The 14,748-nt window shown below is 35.7% G+C and overlaps 1 protein-coding gene across 3 annotated transcripts in view; it reads right to left on the bottom strand.

Annotated features, from left to right (window-relative positions):
* Window positions 1-623: 623 nt before the first annotated feature.
* The window catches only part of TTC8 (tetratricopeptide repeat domain 8), a 55,470-nt gene continuing 41,345 nt past the window's right edge, over window positions 624-14,748 (bottom strand). For all 3 annotated transcript variants that reach the window (XM_019010180.4, XM_055361822.2, XM_004055556.5), the window contains 5 exons: window positions 8,427-8,566; window positions 6,901-7,075; window positions 6,172-6,294; window positions 3,513-3,596; window positions 624-1,319 (listed from right to left, as the gene is read on the bottom strand). In XM_019010180.4, coding sequence (XP_018865725.1) covers window positions 1,203-1,319; window positions 3,513-3,596; window positions 6,172-6,294; window positions 6,901-7,075; window positions 8,427-8,566 — 639 coding nt within the window. In that variant the 3' untranslated portion in view covers window positions 624-1,202. The remainder of the gene's footprint in view (window positions 1,320-3,512; window positions 3,597-6,171; window positions 6,295-6,900; window positions 7,076-8,426; window positions 8,567-14,748) is intronic.

Here is a 14,748-nt window from a genome sequence, read left to right as displayed (position 1 = left end):
GTTCAAGTCTAAGGTGCAGGAACAAGACCTTGGGCTGCAGCTATGGATGTGACGCGGGGCCTTGCTTTCTTGTCTGTAGTGAATGCTAGCCTTGAGCAAGCTATCATTCCTTGAATTCAATTTTTTTGTTCTCTCAGCTGAGTATACAATTTATACAAATCTGAACAGAATAGAAGTATCTATCAAATAGTTTTCATGAAGTTAAAAAAAATGAAAAATAACATGGAGGTCCCAAAGTCCAAAGTATGAGTTTGAGTGGTCCTGTCCCATTAACACATTTCCTTGTGCGAACACTTTAATAAGAGTTCCACTAAATAAGGCAGAGAAAAGTTCAAGAGCCTTTCTAAGGCTGCTATGCCATGCATGGTACTGGAATATTGCTGACTTCCGTGCTGTGGCTGACCAGAAGTGGGACTCCTGGCCTGTGACTCTATTTCTAATCTGAATATTCTTATTATTAATAATGTGACATCCCATAAATCACTTTTTAGGAAAAAACAGAATTGGTGGTATATCATTTGAAATAAAATTAAAATAATGATGATTTCTAAGATTACTGGACTTCTGTAAAACCTGTTTCACCTGAGATGACTAAAATAAAAACTCATTAAAAAATAATGAAATGATGGTGTTTTACACAATGATTTATTTTAAAGCTTAATAGGAAATCACAAAGTATTTAATAAAAAATAGTTTAAAATACATTTTTAAAGTCTTAAGGAAAGTCTCTATTTATAATCCTCCCACCTCCACCTCCCAAGTAGCTGGGACTATAGGCACATGCTACCACACCTGGCTTAAAGGTGCAGTTTTAATGGCAGATTTCAGACTCCTTAAGCTACATGATGGCTAAGAGTCAGCTTAAGGACTTAAAAAATGTACATTTATAAAACATTGAGGAAATTCACCAAAATGTTTTGTAAACATTATAAACAAACATCTACTATATAATGTGAGAGAAAGTTTCAAGATCTATAGAAAGGTTTAAATCCTGTATTTTATAATATTATTTTATAAAGTTACTATTACTATGAAATTTGCATTACACATTTTCTGTCACCCTTATGTGTCACCTTAACTAATATCAAGGACAGGTTTGTTAAAATATACGTATTACACTATATACATACATACACAGACATAGTACTTTTTTCCCCTTGCATAATGCTGCTTCATAAGAACATATGTGGTCTAAGGAACAATCAGAGCATAGCAAAATGCTGCCTTAATTGTTTAATTAAATGTTGTGTGTCCACATGGTCTGGAAATGCTGCTTCAGACTTCTGCGCAGCAACATAGCTTCTCTGCAGATCTCCAATCTGCAAAAAATACAAGAATAAGACCGTAGAATGAGATCAGAAAAAAATGAGTAAGGAAGTAAAAAAGAAAATAAGACATAGTATCTGCATGCTGTAGAAATTCAAAGGGTTCTTTTCTTTTTTTTTTTTAGCAAACCCACAACTAACATCATAACTCAAAGGGTTCTTAAAGGCAAATTGCTTAATTATGCTACTTTGATTTTGGAATTTTAGATTATAATTCAATCTTGAAAAATATGTGAGAAAGATAAAATAACCAATTATATAAATAATTTCCAGCTGTCTGGTAATGAATTTAGAAACCTATGTTTTCTTTTCCTGTCACTGATGATAGTATTATAAACGTAAAATGATATTTACATGCTGAAACAGCCAGCTCTAGATAGCTCAGAAAACTTAGAGAAAACTATCTGTAAGGTACCACAAACAAAAATATATTTTGATTAGAGTTGTTACCTTTTAGAAAGAAAATTTAAGCAAAAACTGCTGTATTTAAGGCATAATAACATGTTTTGAGAGGTTTTAAGTGGTGCTGGCACAATAATGTTGGGAAAATATCTGGTTTTAAAAGTTTATAAAGGATGTCTCTGATTTTCAATGAACTTTATATTAATTCCCAAAGAAAAACACATACACTGTCTGAATGTATCCTTTTTATTGATACATAATAACATATTTATGAGGTACATGCAATATTTTGATACAAGCGTACAAGGTATAATGATCAAATCAGGGTAACTGGGGTATCCATCACCTCAAACATTTATAATTTCTTTGTGTTGGGAATATTTCAAATCTTCTAGCTATTTTGGGATATATAATAAATTATTAATTATAGTCTGAGTATATCTTGATTCATGGATACGTTCTAAAAAGGAAGAGGCTTTTTCATGTATACACTCAAAAAATCTAGATAAATTCTGGTAGATTTCTGGTAACAATACATACGTATTAAAACAGAAATTAAGTTTCCTTGTTTAAATCATAGCATTTCTTTTTAATATACTGCTTTCTGTTATGGAAGTGTGGCCTTTTGCTTAAAGAAGATATCTCATTTGAGTTATATATTATTAAAATGTGATGCTATTCCCGAAGGTAAGCCAGCCCTCTTGGGGGTTTAACTAACTAAGCAGTAGCACAGTACAGTGGGAAACACATGGACATCATTGCGATCTGGGTGTGAATCTGAAATCTGCCACTGCCAAGGGACACAGAAGTCTTTTAACCTCTTTAAGCCTTGGGTTCCATTAGAAATTAAGCTGCTTGAGGTACAGGTTTTTGTCTTTTACTCATCATTACATCCTCTGTGCCAAAAACAAGGCCTGGTATATAGCAAAGCCTCAATAAATAGAACATCAGTCATGAAAAAAATGAGTGAGGAAGGCGGGGTAGTTGGGAGAATTAGAGAAAGTATTTAAAGCACCTAGAACAGTGGCTGGTACTTACAGGTGCTCAATAATTACAACTCATGAATGACAGTTTATTTTATTTTCAATACAGAAATGACAGTGTAGATGACTTCATATTTATGCTATGAAGAATAACATCTTTATAAATATCTTATGGTCTATCAAGACCCTAATTTATATCACAAATATTTTTAGCCATTTCCTTATTCTCAAAACGACTCACCTTCCAAGTACAAGCTAGTTATTAGATGTCTTTTGCTTGTTTTTTTATTGTTAAAAATGGCACGTGGTTCCTTTTAGCTTTCGGATACTAACTGACTTGCAACACAGTATTAAGTTTTATTTCCCCCATATTCTTCATAGCTAAGATAGTTTTCACATTAGAATATCACTAATTTTACAGCAATTGTACCAGAAACTTGGTGGCAATATGATCTACAAATAATGCACAGGATTTTGTTGCTGTAAAAGCCAATAACTAAATACTTCCCAAACCAGGAGTTATTAAGTGAGTATTTCTTCAATGACTAAATGCCATATTTCAAAACATAAAATAATTCTATAATCTACAATGGAGTTTAGTTAATATTCAGCAATAAATTAAAAGTTTTAAAAGCTGTCCCTTGAAGTAAAGATGTATAAATAAATACAGTAATTAAGAGTTTTAAAAAGTCATTTCTTTCAGGAAGATGAGGTTAGAATTTCCTCATTTATTTGTACTTTTTTTAAAACAAAGAAAAAAAAAGAACAGATCAGATGACAAATTAATAAAGAAAGAGAATACCTTATCAGAGATTGTTGCAAAATTAAAATGCGGTTCATACATATGGGGTGCTAATGATGATGCAGTTTGTAATAGTGCCCTTGCCTGTGTATAAAAATAAAGAAAAGAAAAACCAAAGGCATATGAACATATATCAGCACTATATTTGTGATTTTTTTTTTTGGTAAAAGAATTCTTTACCTATGACAGGACTTTAATAACACCAGCCTGTGATAAATACAGACAACATTCCTCATGAAATACAATGACTTAATGAAATACAATTAACTACCGATACCTTGCCAAAATTATGTTAGTAATAAATGCTTCCTAAGACACAGAAAATAAGAGAACTGAAAATTCAGAGTACATTTAAAGTTATTTGGGAACCAATGTTCTCATAAAGGTTATATTTCAATATGACATACAATCTGAAATACAATCTTCTCAATACTACAACATTCTTCTTTATCTAGTTTTTACTGCTGTTGATTGACTAAGCAGGCTCTAATTACCTGTTCTTTAATGTAATAACAACCAAAAAAACCATTGTAAATTTCAAAGCCCAAAATTCTGTGCTGGATGACAGTGAGCAAGTATTTAATATAGTGCTGATCGGTTTTGTTAGTGACACAGCAATTGAATATGACAAGCTTTCTGTTCTCTAAGACACTCAAAATATAACATTCACATTTTTTTTGCGATCATAGGATCATACAATGCAGAGACCACTGAGCAGCATGAGATGCTTATACATTCATTAAGACCACAGATTCAACATTACAAACTGCTAACAACCCCTCAACTTGTAGCTACATCTAAAACTTCTATCCATGACCCTGAAGACAAATTTGTATACCTTTTTTAATGGAAAACAAAATGATATCAAGCTAATATAGAATGAAAGATATAATTTTTAATAAAATGAAGTTCATATTATGAAATCTTTCACCAAAACATTTCAAGTCAATTGCATGCTAGAGAAACTACAGTAAGTAAGAGGAAAAGAAAATCACCAATATGGGAACAGAGAAAAATCACAAAAATCACTTGTTTCATCATATGAATACAGGCAAAGTTCCTGACAAAACAAGTGTCCATTTTAGAACAGTCTGTAAACTACAAATCTATCTTCCTTACTTTGGGAGAATTTATGCAATAAAGGTAACATCCAATGACCTTTCTTTCCTTGTTGTTGTTAAAAGTTTATCACTGTGCTTAGAAGACCAGGCTAATGTACTGGCATGCTGTTCGCCATGTCTGTGACCTCGGGTAAAGTTACTCACCCTTCTCAAGCCTCTGTTTCTTTATCTCCAAAGTGGGGAATGTAATAATATTTGCCCTTGATGGCTGCTAACATTGTATGAACATATTTAGTATTTTAAACTTTTTCTTTTACATATATCATTATAATAACACAATTTATTAAGCATCTACCATGTGCTCCATACTATGCTTCTACTATGCCAAGTGCATTATCTAACACTCACAAACAATCCCTTCAAATCACTACTGTTACACTCTATTTTATGTATCATCCATTCGTTCCACAAATATTGACTGAGCATCTATCATACGGCAGGTACTGTTTCTGATGCTGGGAATATAACAGTTACATGACAGATATGGTCACTCTTTTCATACAGCTGACATTCTACATCCTACACATAAATATGAAAATATCTGATAAAGTGGTAAATACTGTGAAGAAAAAAAGTAAGAGATGTGATAACACCCAAGGGCTCTTTTAGACTGAGGGGGGAGATGACCTTTCTAAGGAGGTGGCATTTAATCTAAGACCTGAATGACAAGAAAGAAATTTGTCATTGCAAGATCTGAAGGAAGAACACTCCAAAGGCCCTAAAGGAAGACAGAGCACTGTCTGCCTGCAGAGCAGCAAGGCAGCGATGTGTCTGCAAGTCAGTGGGAAAGAAGGAGTGGCAAAAGATGTGGTCTGAGCAGGAGCCAGAGGCCAGGTCACGTGGGGCCTCAAAGGCCATAGTCACGGTTTCAAGTCCAGATTTTATTCCAAGTTGAAGGAGAAGGCACTAGAGGATTTTAAACAAAGTAGTATTAAACAGTCTTGGTTTTAAAAAAAATCTCTCAGGTTGTTCTGAGAAGAGTGTATCACAGAGTGCACTTACTTGCTGATGTAAGTGGAAACAAAAAGACCAGCTAGGAGGCTCTCATAGCAGTCCATGCAAGAGATGAGAGCAGTCTGAAGAAGGGTCGTGGGAATGGAGAAAGGTGGCCAGGCTCAGAATGTGATGGGACTCTGAGGTCAGAATGACAGGGCTTGCTGAATATGATGTCGGCGCAGGTGTGGCAGGGGGAAGCAATAAAAAAAGAGAGGTTTCAGGGGTGGCTCCAAGGATTTTGACTTAAGCAGTTATGTAGTAGACAGGGGATGGTGACTGGTAGAACACTTCACTAAGACAGGGTAGACTGGGGAGGCTCAGATTTGTCCTAATAAAATCAAACATTCTATTTTGGACTCAGAATGGTTAAGTAACTTGTCCCAAGGTCACACAGCTAATACACAACAGAGCTGGGATTCAAATCCACGCCTGTCAGATTCTAGAGCTCATTTTAAAATAACATACGCTGTAATGCTACCACACATGACAGCTTTTCCCTGAAGAAAGCAGACTGCCCAGCATGCCGCTGCCAGTTCACTGACCTGTTCAACGTGGCCCTTCCGCATCTCCAGCACAGCCAGGTTGTTGTAGGCCTCGGCGTGGTTGTTGTTGTTGACCAGAGCCAGCCTGAAGCACTGATGGGCCAAATTTGTATCTCCTATTCCCTACAAAAGAAAGCCTATGTTCACACCCATGGGTCCATTTACTTCCTCCTCCCTTCTTTCCTCATAGGTATCTCTTCTGCTACCAGACAAAAAGCATCAAGTACCATATAATTATAGAAGTCAGTGTGAACTCTACGTAAGTGGATTTAACCTAAGAATATAAAATGAGCCACGATGACTCCCAGAAACTTCTAAATTGCCCTGTAAGACTACTGCCAAACCTGGATTTAGGATAATTCCTGAAAATTTCTTCAAACTAACTTTTTTGTTTGTTTTGAGACAGGGTCTCACACTTTGTCACCCAGGCTGGAGTGCAGTGCTACGATCACAGCTCACTGCAGCCTTGACCTTCTAGGCCCAAGTGATCTTCCTGCCTCAGCCCTCAGAGTAGCTGGGACTACAGATGTGCACTACCACACCCAGCTAATTTTTAAATTTTTTGTAGAGACAGAGTCCCACTATGTTGCCCAGGGTGGTCTCAAACTCCTGGGCTCAAGCAATCCTCCTGCTTCAGCCTCCCAAAATGCTGGAATTATAGGCATGAGCCACTGTGTCTGGCTCAAACCAACTTTCTATAACAGAAATTATATCAGTAAGACAACATACCACAGCTACATGTCCCAAGTTGTACCAGACATCAGCTGCCTCTTCTTCATTTTCAGCCAAAGAAAGGGCACGTTCAAATGAGGTCAGAGTCATATCATACTGCTGGGCATAGAAGCAACACAGCCCCAGATTGTTAAAAAGCTGGCCGTTATAAATGCCCATCTGCAGCAGCCGCCTTTTCAAAAAAGAACACACAAATTTTGGCGTCAGACCAACTTTGTAAGTTTTAAGACATATATATATATATTTTACACAGTTAAAAATGAATTCATCTTGTGATTTTTGATACTCCTTAAGAATATAAATACGTGTTATAGTAAATGAAAAAATGTTTAAAGCAAATACAAACACCTCTCTTTCATAATGGTACTAGTCATGGGGAATGTGTCTAGAGACAAAGACAAACAACTGATCTAAGTTTTCTCCCCAAATGCTTTGTTAGAGAACCAAAATAAGAAATAGTCACAAAAAGTAAAGCCCACACACTTGAGCTTTATAAAGCTTTGCTGCCCATAGGGTAAATTCCTAAAACCTAATCTAATTTGAGGACTGCATTTAGCATTAACCTCTACGTTTTCAGCTGAGTTGGATCCCGTTTTTGGCTCGCTGTACTTTGTGCTTCAGCTGTGTCTACTGAACTCCAATGAGCTTCCACTGAGGAAGACAAGACCATCAGTGGATCCTTACATTATCCATTTAGCTTTCACACTGCAGCTCAAGAGCCCCATTTGCTTCTATGCGTGATTAATCCCATGGGACAAAGGACAAGCGAGTTCATATAAGCAAATGAAAATCCAGCCCAGCTGCCGTGAGAAACCCATGACCCACTTTGGGGGTTGGGGAGTAGAGTCAGCTGCAGGTGCACAGAATAGTGTTCTTATTATTACATTTTATGCCTCCAACACATATTTGGAAAGAACCCTTGTCAGCTGCCAGTCATCTCTTTCTATATTACCCAAGGGCTAAAGAGGAAATCATAATTTAAAAATTAATTTCAGAAGTCATATGTAGGATGAAATAAGTACTTAAAAGAGAATCAGTGAATATAATTTATTTAGACTGAAAAAATATTGGGACAAGAACCGACAATGCTGCACAAAACAGGTGATTCTGTTTCAGGTCCTCATCAAGGTTCAGAACATGAGGCCAAATGCTCTTTGCAAATCTTTTCACCTTTCAATTTCAGTGTCTTTATGTTTAATGGTATTAACGGAGGCAATGATGATGATAAGTTTTAAGTAACTATTCAACTTATTGGTTGATGACAAAATGGCTAACACATACAATGACAATGAGGTTTAAAACTCAGTCAGTTGTCCAGTGTGTTTCCGCAAGATGCCAGATACCTGCATGTTTCCAAATTATTGGATGTCACTTCAATGTTTATTATATATCTCAGTGTTGACATTTTAGTTTCATAAAGACATGGCCTATACCTTATTTCTCTATACTTTCATTCCATCTTTCTTATTATTTTATCAATATTTCACAGGAAAGTGGTTCTACGAATTGGATGTGAAGTGCACCTGTAAAACCGGAGAGCTATTTCTGGCTGATCAGAATAGAAGTGGTTGCTTCCAATGCATGCGATAGCTTCCACATGAGTATTGTCTTGTTTCAAAACTTCTTTGTAGTATTCGGCTGCTGATGACATATTGTTCATTTCCTATTCTCCATCAAGAGAGAAGAGCAATATTTTATTAATATTGGACAAGAAATTATTTTTTTCTGACTGATTTAAGTCCATTGATTCAATAAGTATTTATTGAGAGGCTACCATGTGCCAGACTCCATTCTAGACCCTGGGGATACAATATGAACAAAAAGAGAAAGTCACTGTCCTCAGGGAGGTGACATCTGGTATGAAAGGCAAACAAATATGTAATATAAGAGAAGGTTAAGTGCTGTGAAGAGAAACAGAGCAGGAGAGAGAGAGCAGGGAGAGTGTGCTTCAGAAGGGGTGGAGGAAGGGGCCACTTTGGAGGAGGTGCTATTTGAAAAGACCTGAGTGAAGTGAAGGATCAAGCCCTGAGCATATCTGGGGGAAGCTCACTCTGGGCAGAGGGAAGAGCAAATGTATGAGCCTGAGAGGGGAACGTGCTTGTCACATATGAAGAACCACACGAAGGTAAATGAGGCAGGGAAGAGGGAAAGTGGCACAAAAGGAGATGAGAGGCAGCCAGGGCCTTTGTAAGCCACGGTGAGAACTTCAGATTTTTTTTTTCTAGTTGAGAGAAATCCATTAGGAGAGGAATAACAATCATATTTGCATTTTGAAAGAATAACTTGACTGCTGCATGCTAGACATACCAAAATAGGAAAGAGTGGTAGCAGGAAGATCAAGAGTCCAGGAAAGAAAAGACAGCAACCAAGACCAAGCTTAGAAATACATACAAAGTGAAAAACTAAATAAACCTTCTACAGTTATTATATATTCTTTCTAAAATACTGATAATCATAAATGTATGCATCTAATGTTATCAATGAATGTTATATTTCCCAAGTCCACCTTCAAGGCCCTGTTCAGGCTCCACATCCTTCATGAAGATTTCCCTAATGCCTTCACTTCACATAGCTGTCTTCTACCTCTCAACTTACATGGTGTTTATTATGTGAACTTGTTCTCATTAGAGAAGGACTCATACTTTTCATTAAATTTTAATCATATCAAATATGAGACTCTACTGATTGTAAGAAGCACCATGCAGTGCTTTTTTTAAACAGAATTTTTATTTGATCCTCACTGATATTTAGACATACTCATACACAGATTGCATCACAGATCACTCTTTTGCATACTTTGTGGTGACAACATTTAAAATCCACTTTTAATATTTCTTAAAAGTGCTCCACTATTGTCTCCAAGATTTTCTTCCAACCTATGGACAGTCATTCTGCTATGCTGATACCTGTGTTTTCTTGATTTTCTTGATCTTACCAGCAGGTGTCAACAAAAGCTTTCAGGCAACAACCAGTAATAATTACCAGGTTCACCATGCTCCCAAGAGTAATTACCCAAGTTTCCATATAAACAGACTATGACAACTACATGGCAACTGCCACTTGGCCATAAAAAGATGCTATCCATTTTAAGATGTATCTCAGGTTCAGAGATGTTAAAATGTGAAAAAAATGTGTTTTTAGAGTCCATGAAATATGGTAAATTCCTTTAGAGCAAGATCGTATGTGCCATTTCTTAGCACAAAATTTAGTGTTCTAGAAACTGAAAAATTAATAAACAAGAATTAAACAACTTCAAAAAACGTTCTTAGCTTCCCATGTTTCCATTAGAACAGAGGTTCTCAAACGTTTTGGTCTAAGATTCCTTTTAAACTGTTAAAAATTGCTGAGAAGAAGTTTTGTTTATGTAAGTTATATAGATTAACATTAGAAATTGCAACTGAGCTATCTTTAAACATTTACTTATTAATTCATTCTAAATAACACACAATAAACCTATTACATGTTCACATACATAACATTTTTATGAAAAATAATAAGCTCTTCTGAGTGGAGAAAGTCTGTAGGTTGGTACAACTATGTTTGTGACAGGGTAGATTAGTCTGTTTAACCCAGAGCGAGAAGGTTGTTAAGTCCTTTTGAGCATAGGTCTAAAGCTAAAAGCTCCACTTCTGCTTTTATCTGTAATCAAGCTAATGGTTTGACCTCTATTTGTCGAAATCTTGTATCTCTCTCTCAGTTGGTTCTCAACATGGAGAACAGGGATGTAACTTATCAGTCCCGTAAAACCCTAACAAAACATTTACCAGTTGACCCAAATCTATGCTTTATATATATTTCTTCATGTGCTTTATGTTTGAAATTCTTTTTCAAAGCCAACAGCATCCCACAGTGCTAGGCTTCAGTGTTACAGCTTCCAAAGGTGGCAATGCCCAACGCAAAGAAGGCTCAAGCCTCAGTAAGCCAGTTGGTTCAAGACTTTGGGTTCTATAAAATTACTTTTGAATACTTGTATACTTAATTAATGGACACGGAAATTAATTTATGTAATCTCGAGGAATTTTAGACTGAAACACCTATTGTACTGACAACCTCGTATGTAGGTTTTCAATTAAGTTTTATAAACTTATAAAATACGTGCTTATACTAAATAAATGTAAACCTTACAAAACGGTACAAAATTAAAAGTAAATGCCCCATCCCCAAATTGCAGTAGGCAGAGGCTCTGTTAATAGCTTCTTGAGTATTGTTCAGGAAATTTTGTTCATACATAAGCATACATATGGGTGTGCATATTTTAACCATAAACAGAATCATTCTATACATTCTAATATACAGTTTATTTTTTCTCTCTCAGTGTCTTGACTCTTTCCATATCAAAACCAAAAGCTTTACTTCATATTTTTAAATAATACTTCTGCATAGTGTTCCATCAATACAGAGATGATAATTTATTAAACCAGTCCCTTTTTGTTCAAGCATATGTTTCCTTTTTTAACCAAAAAACATGCTATAAAAACATCTTTGTACAGATCTTTGTGCACTTGTATGAAAATATCCTTAAGGAAAATTCCTAGAAGTAATATGGCCAGGTCAAAGAGCATGCACATTTTAAAATATCATCAATAATTGCAAACAACTTCCAAATGTTCATACATGGAGCTTGTTTCTCTACACCCTTGGCAACCCTAGATAACATAGAACTTCTTCATCTTTGCTGATCTGATTGAGTGAAAAATGGCTTATCACTGTTGTTTTAGTTTTTTATATCTTTAATTATGACAGAGGTTAGGCATTTAACACATCAGATATTATTTATATTTCTCTTTCAGTGAACTGCCAATTCATATTTTTTGTCTGTTCTTCTATCCTATCCTATCTTTTGTCCCTCCACGATTGTGTGTATGGGAGTCTTGGGTGGAACACTGCCCTCCTGGACACAGGAGAGCTGGAGGCTGAGGTGTGGCTCAAGAATCCCTGGGCACTGACTGTGTTCTATTCCAGATGAAAAGAGCCCGTGTTGATGTTGACCATAGTTCAAAAACACAGGAAGGCTCGGTGTTTATAAACATTCTCTTCAGAGGAAAAGTATAGATGGCTTAATTAAGTTCTTCCAAATAGGTGTCACCAAGCCCTAAGTACAAAAGGGCGGCGGTATAGTCAATGCAGCTGGAACTTGGTTGTTGTCTCATCTCTGTGGTGATTTTACTTTCACGGAGAGGGTCAATGGCCACTGTGTAGGCTGAAAGGGAACAAGAGCCTCAGGAAAAGCCACACCATGACATGGAAATACCTCGTTTCCATGTTTACATTCTTGACTAAATAGATGAGAATTTGTGTGTGCGTGTGTGTGTGTGTGTGTGTTTAAATCTCCCATTTTCAGCAATTTTTAAGCAATGTGTAGTTTGAGGAAATCAAAAGCAGTCTTTTGTCTGTCCCAGGTATGCCAACTATTTTCCCTGTTTGATATTTTTATCTTTTGTTTTGTTGTATATGGGTTTGGTTTCTATTTTTTGTTTTTGCCATTTAGAAAATTTAACTTTTACATTCTCAAATTTATCAATCTTTGCTATTATGGCTTTCTGACTTTGTGTCATGATTAGAAAAATCTTCCTCATTCCAATTTATACAAATAATTCATCTGTGTTTTCTTCTGGAACTTTCAGGGTATCATTTTTTGAATTTTTAAATTTTTAAAGTTTTAAATCTGGCAGTAATTAATAGTATCAATCATTACTCATCCAGCTCTATTTTTAAACTATTTATTAAATAACCAAGTAATGCAATTGGCTTAATAGGCTATCTTTATCACATCTTAAATTTTCATATATATGAACACACATTGACTCTATTTTGTTTCTTTATTCCTTTATCAGATTTGTTTAAATTTTACTAGTTCTAGAATAGATGTTATTAATGTAGACTTAAAATTACATTTTCAAGTATATAAATGCCATTTCAAGTATATAATAAATTTGGTATCAAGTGATTTTTAGTGGTTATTTTTGATCCAATTCACAAAATGTAGACACAAAATCTATAATTAGATTTTTAAATTATTATTATTATTATTTTTATTTTTGAGATGGAGTTTCACTCTTGTTGCCCAGACTGGAGTGCAATGGCACGATCTTACCACAACCTCTGCCTCCTGGGTTCAAGCAATTCTCCTGCCTCAGCCTCCTGAGTAGCTAGGATTACAGGCATGTGCCACCAAGCCAGGCTAATTTTGTATTTTTAGTAGAGACAAGGTTTCTCCATATTGGTCAGGCTGGTCTCGAACTCCAGACCTCAGGTGATCTGCCCACCTCTGCATCCCAAAGTTCTGGGATTAAAATAAAATTAAATAACTGCAGAAAATGAATGCTGCAGTAGTTTTCAAATTTTGTTCTGCAACAGAATCAATCACCTAGTGGGCTTGCTAAAAATCCAGATGCCTGAGTCCCACCTTCCAGGACTTCTGATTCAGAGGAAGAGGATGGGTCATACTTCCCATCCACTCCCAAGGTAATTTCATACACAGTAAAGTTTGAAGACCCCTAGAATAACATTTCCAGGGTAAGGTTTTTAATTGCAAATGCCTTTCAACAAAGAATGGCTAAAATTAAGACCTGTCTTTGAAATGAATAAACAAAATACCTCAAGAAAAACTGAAACCACCAACAAAGAAATCTGGCAAGGATAAATCATTTTAAACAATGAACAATAAGCAGTTCAACATATTCATCCTAAAATAGACAATATTTAAAAGATATCTTCAATAATGAAAGATAAAAAAAAGAAGAGAACATAAAGGAATGGAATCCCTCCAGCCAGGGCCAAGCATGGTGTATGTAACAAAAACCCTAAAGGCACACACAGTGCAGGCTGCGGTGCTAAAACCAATTTACTGATTTACTGGACATCTATTGTCACATGAAGAGAAAAAGAATACACTGGAAATCTGACTTTGGTGTGGTAAACCATTACATAACGGAAATTAGCTATGCAAATTCAAGGCAAAAGACAGAAATACTGCCACCAACTATTTCAAGTCTGTGCTTAGTCCTTGATCACTCTATTTGTGCATGATTGTCCCTACAGCTAAGATGCTTTCCTCTCCACTCCTTTCTTCCTTCAAGTGTACAGTCAACTTAGAGCAGGGAAAGGTTGAGAAAAGGAATCCATTCCAGAGCTACTCCGTATCACAGCCACAGCAACAGTGACTGTAACAGAGGCTTGGAAGGAATTCTTCCCACCAGCAACCATGAAATAAAGATGTGATAGTTCTCTAGTTCTTTCTGCTAGCACTTCCTGTCTAAGAAGAGAAGGGCAAAAGGGCTGAAATGAGCAGAAGGCAAGGGCCTAAAGGTCAGAGCTCCAACTGCACTGGCATAGTTACCATCGGAACAAGCATGAATTCCACTGGTTAAGGTTGTTGGTCAAAGTTTTATTCATACTCAATTTAGAGTCCAGAATATTTTCATTGATTGATCAAAGGCTTCTATTTATACATTTATAAAAATTACATTTCAAAAGGAAATCACAGTTTTTCTAGACAATGTTAAAATACTTTTATTTTGAAAGTAATACATGTTTATTATAGAAAATCTAGAAAATATAGAAAGTATAAAAAAATTCATATACTATCACCTAGGTATAGAAGCTATTAATATATTCCATTCTTTTCTAACAAAATGATTTCAAAATATCATACCTAGCATTTTCAAGGAATTTCAAGAAAACAGAGATATGTGTCTGTTCAATATTATATTGGAAGCCCTAAGCAGTAAGACATATTTTCAAAAGTGGTAAAATAATTGAAAGGAAGAGATGAAACCATCTGTATTTGCAAATGATGATTGTTTTCTTTACTTAGAATACCCAAGAGGACCTATGAACAAGATC

Source organism: Gorilla gorilla, chromosome 15, assembly GCF_029281585.2.
Source record: "Gorilla gorilla gorilla isolate KB3781 chromosome 15, NHGRI_mGorGor1-v2.1_pri, whole genome shotgun sequence".
In the NCBI taxonomy this organism is placed as follows: Eukaryota; Metazoa; Chordata; class Mammalia; order Primates; family Hominidae; genus Gorilla; species Gorilla gorilla.
The sequence above is the reverse complement of the archived record's forward strand: the minus strand, read 5'-3'. Positions and strand labels throughout refer to the sequence as shown.